The sequence below is a fragment of the Vicia villosa genome, linkage group LG3 (genome assembly GCF_029867415.1).
Source record: "Vicia villosa cultivar HV-30 ecotype Madison, WI linkage group LG3, Vvil1.0, whole genome shotgun sequence".
Lineage (NCBI taxonomy): Eukaryota > Viridiplantae > Streptophyta > Magnoliopsida > Fabales > Fabaceae > Vicia > Vicia villosa.
Window position 1 is genome coordinate 51710741 of NC_081182.1, and position 5230 is coordinate 51715970.

Here is a 5230-nt window from a genome sequence, read left to right on the forward strand (position 1 = left end):
TGAACTCAAGGATAGTTGACTACTACCACGAGTGTAAGTGAATAATATGAGTGTAGCCTCCACAGTATAACCCCAGGATAAAGGAAATGTTCCTTGCTTCCTTTTTGCATGTCACAGTTTCAATGCATTTCATATGCATCTTATAGTTATATAGGCTAGATTAGATTATGGGCCTCTGTCCATTTATGATTCTGTATGGGTAGACCTAGATTGGTAAGAGCAGGAAACATAGGCAGGTCTTAAATTGGAATTGAAGTGGAGAAAAATTCTTGACAAAAAGAAAAAAAGTGAAAAAATTCTAGTCATACTGTAGTACTCCTCTGGCACTGTTGAATAATATATTAGTTCTTTTTCTTTTTTGACAAATTGAATATTAGAGTTTGTGCTTGTAGATGTGATTTTATATTATTTTTAAATGATTCTTTTTTGAGTAAAATCATTGGTTAGGAAAATATAAAGTTGTGATTAAACAACCACGCCAATATAGATCATTGGATTTCAATAAGCTGCATCTCTAACAAATTACAGCATAATACACACAAGATCCAGAAACTTGTACATAATGTCAAAAATGGAAGGTTGAATCTAATTGCTATGACATGTTAGATCGAGCTACCTATATAGTGTTTGAATAAATAGTTTATCAATTAAAACCAATTTGAGGTGCTGAAGTCTCTTAACTTTCTCAGATGTCTCTCCATTTCTTCTCTGGATTGAACCCACTCTCGTCTTTCTATGACAGTTGTTGGATCATCTTTTTCACTCTGCATATAAAATGGCATATCAGATGTGTGTTTTGTAAGGATAAATAGCAAGTGATTTAGGAAAGAAATAATTACCGCGTGTATTATTTTGAAGGAGTTGCCCTTATCAGCTATAACAAGCAAGTCGCTCTTTCTATCTCTAGTTCTCCCTCCTGGAGCTGTTACCTGCAGAAGGTTTATTGAGGATTAGTTCAAATTAGACTACTCCAGCTTGATTGACAATTTATTCGTAATAACTATGAACATAACAAATATAGCCCTGGATGATTGTGTAAAAGGGATTCCAGTGTTTATGAGAAAGCTATACAAGGCTGTGAAAATGAATCAGGGTGATGAGAAATTGCTAATGAGTTCTAACACATGATCAGCATTCTCCAGTTTCAGATGAACTCCATTTTCTTTTTGACACTATTACCCAAAACCAAAGTAAGGTCATTTGTTAGAAACACTTAAAATAAAAACTAGTTTTCGGGGCTATTTTCAGAAATAGTTTAGGGGTGATAGAAACTTTTTAGTGAAAAATCTAAGTTTCATGCAATTACATAGAATAACAGTCACTCATAAACATTGGAAAGATTGTCTGGAGTTATCATGCTAATTGTAGTGTGAGAAATCAACGTAGCAATCAATGTCCCAGCAAACAAAGTTGCGTCTAAAAAAATACTATCAACTCCCAAGCAGAGGTAGTGAGAGAGTTAAAGTTCTCTACTGGTATAAACCGATCCCTCTACATACAGAGAGATGGGAGAGGATGGGAGGGGACATTGTTTGTGCATTTGAGAATTATTAGGCGTGGTTCCAGCAAATTCAACTAGAGCGAGGTTGTTTGCGTGAACTAATGGAATCTTCAGACTCAACCGGTAAGCTTTTACTAGATACAAAAATAATGTTATAAAAATCTATCATAGTATCTAAACAAAATTTTCACAATAAATATTCTATAAGGAACTCGATAATTAAAACCAAACCATCAAGGTTCAAAATCACAGGATAGGGTCACAACTCAGCACACAAGCTCAAATAAGGGCCAAAGTCAAATTAACAAATTATGAGTTTCAGAGTTACTTGAGTGAAAGATGGCCAAACAGAGTTACCCTCATTGGAGCTGGATTAAGTTTGGAAAACATGGTTTAAAATCATCAAAGTTGGCTTCATTCAGATCCGTGGCCTGTTGGATTCATGCCAATATAAAGCAATGGGTGTGTTAATGTGTTCTAATTTGACATTATTGATATTGGGAATTACGTGGCTGTGAGACTCGGTAAAACACCATTTACCTCATTGGCATATGGGTTCGTGTTGGGATCTCAGATGCTAAGGAGTGGAGAGTTATATTATAACCGTAAGGTTCATATTTTATGCTCGGACTTATCATTCAGCTTTTGTATTTTGGGTTTTTAAAAACATTGAACCATTATCATTTTAGACATGGGAAAAATAACCATTATTTAAAACTTGCTCACTTCTGTGAGTTAACTTAAATTTGACACTAGAGTCGTGCACTTACAAAGATATTGTATAAACAATAAAACAAAAAGTAAATTCAAGGATGAAAATATGACTACGGAAAGAAACAAACAGCAGATATTTTCTAAAAGCAACCAGACTGAGAATTAGCTAACAATTCCTTACCAGAACTTTGGCTCTGGTTATTGACTTAGTTTTGGAATCAATAACATAAATCTCCTCAAAATCTAGGACAAACTCAGGGTCTCCCAGCCTCCGATTTTTGTAGTATTTTGTCAAGAATACCTGTAACAGAAAAACATTAAAAGTTGGTCACTGTTTCATGTAGAAAACATTCAAAACAGAAGCAAAGTGAAAACAATGCGGTATTTTTTAGTTAAATCTGAAAACATAAAATGTTTTATTAAACAAAAATGACCATTACTTTCTTGCAAATCAATAATACCTAATAAATTTTAATATGAAAAATTGTATTGAATGTGAGATATATTATATTATAAGCTCATTTTCCTGAGAATATTTCTAAATCCCGAAGAACAACACAGCCCTACACAGCCCTAGTAGTGTGAAAGATACAAAATACAGCTCAAGTAAAGCTATTTGCCTGGTAGGATTCCATAAGAGAATTGTTCAGTAATATTACACAATTCTTGAGACAAATTCTAAAGCATGTGATCTTTGAAGTAGTTACACTACTTATATACTCGTCCTTTAAACTATCCATTTATAATTGTCACAGATTTTCATCAAGACATTAACTAGATAAAGTTGTACAACAAAGTTGTAAAGAAACACAGTAATTCAAAGTTTACTTAAATGCCTCAAATGAGATAGCAACCCATACATACCTTCTCGATTTCCCTCTCATATTTATAAAGAGGATCTCGACGTGCATCAACAGGTGGTTCTGTAACATTGTCGACTCCAAAATCACTTAGAGCGCATCTAATATACTACAGATTCGTAGAAAAAAGAATGCAAAAATTAAATTTGGAAGTGATACGTGTAGAGGAGGAAATGGAAAAAGAAATGAATCACTCTAAGTATGCTTAGCATAGCTTCCTAAACCGCCAAGCATAGTCAATATATATAGCAATTTGTAAATATGAATGGATTCCATCATTTTGGGCATATAAGCAAAAGCTTCCCCCAACACCATAGATACGATAAGATACCAATTTTATACTCCTATTTAGGTCCACTTTAGATAAAGAGTTAAATTAAGTACTTAAAGTATATGCACTTATCATACAAGTGTTTTATGTATAAGCTATTTAAATAACAAAAAATATAATAAAGCCAAACTATTTTCATGAAGTTGTTTGCACAGGCTATCCTAGAGATCTTATGAAAATAAGCTGAAAATCACTCGTGAACATGTCATAAGTTGTTTATATAAGCTCTCTCAAACACTTTTAGTAGTGCCTGTATCACTAAGGCCTGTTTGGATTGACTTATTTGAACTTATTTAATGGCACAAGTTTTATGATAATGTTTGGAAGAGCTTATTAGAACAACTTATGACACTTTTCATAAACTTTTTATAGCTTATTTTTATAAGTTCTTCAAAATAGGTTATGAAAACAATTTGAAGCATATATAAAAACCATTTAAAATGACTTATACAAGCTTATTCATAAGCACTTGTGTTATAAGCTGCAAATAAACTGTTTATCTAAAGATAAACTCATGTAAGTGAATCCAAATATGCCGTAATTAAACTAACATTATCAATAATTAGGGGATAATAAAATTTACCTTCTGAGGCATTGGTGCAAGAACCTTGGGGATTGAATAAACATCTGTATCTGGAGGAGTAACATACATCTACAACCAAAATTCAACAATTAAAATACCAAAAACTAACAACAACAAAAACTGAACATCAAGATTAATTCAAAAGCTAACACCAACCTCTCTGAAATCATACACATCATTATCAGGGTCAGGTGGTTTCCTAATGAAGAAATCACAATCCAACAAACTAATCTTATGAAACTCATCTTCATTGATTCTGTAATCAACAAGAGTATCAGGATCCCAACCCTGCGTAGACACGAAGCTCATGCTCTGCGCTACCGCAATGTCACCGTCGCCGGAAGCCAGCGTGTCGTACTCGATGTCGAAGTCCTTCTTGTTGTCGACTTCATCCATTTCGTCGTCGTCTATCTCGTAGACGTCGGTGCCGGAGGAATCGATGTCGCCGTCGTCGGCGCGGGTTAGGAATGGGTTGCGGCGTGGGGTGGTTTGGAGGGAGAGAGGTTTGAATTTTAAAGTAGGGAAAAAGGAGGGTTGTGTGAAGGTAGAAAGAGGAGGTAGTGGTGGGGGTGAGAGGAAGAAGAAGGAGGTGGTGGAAATGGACATGGTTTTCATTCAGTGAAGTCAAATGTTGTAGCAGGGAAGTCGAGAAGATAACACTACGCGAGTGCAGTAATTGAAATTGGATTAGATTACAAAAATAGTACTACAACTAGTATCTAGTTGATTCAATTTCTTCACTTGTCATTTTTCTTCACCTTAATTTTGGTGGAAAAAGAAATTTGTTTCACTCTCTACCATTTTACTTCTTCCTTAATTTTAAAATCTTGAAACACAATATTTAATATTAGACCTAATAAGAATTAGAAATAAAAATATTAATTATAGTTTAGAGGGTAGTGTCTATAGTTAGACTATGAAAAAAATTATTAGGAAATATTTTCAGATTAATACTTTAGATAAAATATTACGGAGAAAGTTGATTCATCTAACCGACTCCACTTAATAGGATAAGGTTTTGGTGTTGTTTATGGCGGTATGAGTCTAGATAGCTCAACCCAAAGATATAATATGGATTATTCACCAACAAAATTCATGTTTTAAAGTACAGAACATGCCCAACAGTGAGCTTTAAAGTTGCTTTATGGGATGTCCTCCTCAACGACAAAGGATGACATGTGTGATCTTGCACCCTCAAGGCCATTCTAATGAGCTACTACATATATTATTCATGTATTTGT

The 5230-nt window shown here is 34.1% G+C and overlaps 1 protein-coding gene across 1 annotated transcript; it reads right to left on the reverse strand.

Moving 5' to 3' along the window:
* Nucleotides 1-452: 452 nt before the first annotated feature.
* Nucleotides 453-4686, reverse strand: LOC131661393 (PLASTID TRANSCRIPTIONALLY ACTIVE protein 6, chloroplastic). The gene is made up of 6 exons (XM_058930926.1): nt 4146-4686; nt 3990-4058; nt 3080-3184; nt 2397-2516; nt 840-929; nt 453-764 (listed from the first exon to the last, which is right to left on the reverse strand). The coding sequence occupies exons 1-6, from the start codon at nt 4602-4604 to the stop codon at nt 648-650; spliced, it is 960 nt and encodes a 319-aa protein (XP_058786909.1). The 5' UTR covers nt 4605-4686; the 3' UTR covers nt 453-647.
* Nucleotides 4687-5230: the final 544 nt, after the last annotated feature.

What these genes read in the sequence shown, in the direction of transcription:
- LOC131661393 (XM_058930926.1), bottom strand. Translation starts at nt 4,604, where the DNA reads ATGAAAACCATGTCCATTTCCACCACCTCCTTCTTCTTCCTCTCACCC. An exon ending in TTGCACCAATGCCTCAGAAG is followed by an intron (nt 3,185 to 3,989) that starts GTAAATTTTATT and finishes ACGAATCTGTAG; the next exon opens with TATATTAGATGCGCTCTAAG. An exon ending in CCTTCAAAATAATACACGCG is followed by an intron (nt 765 to 839) that starts GTAATTATTTCT and finishes TTTTATATGCAG; the next exon opens with AGTGAAAAAGATGATCCAAC.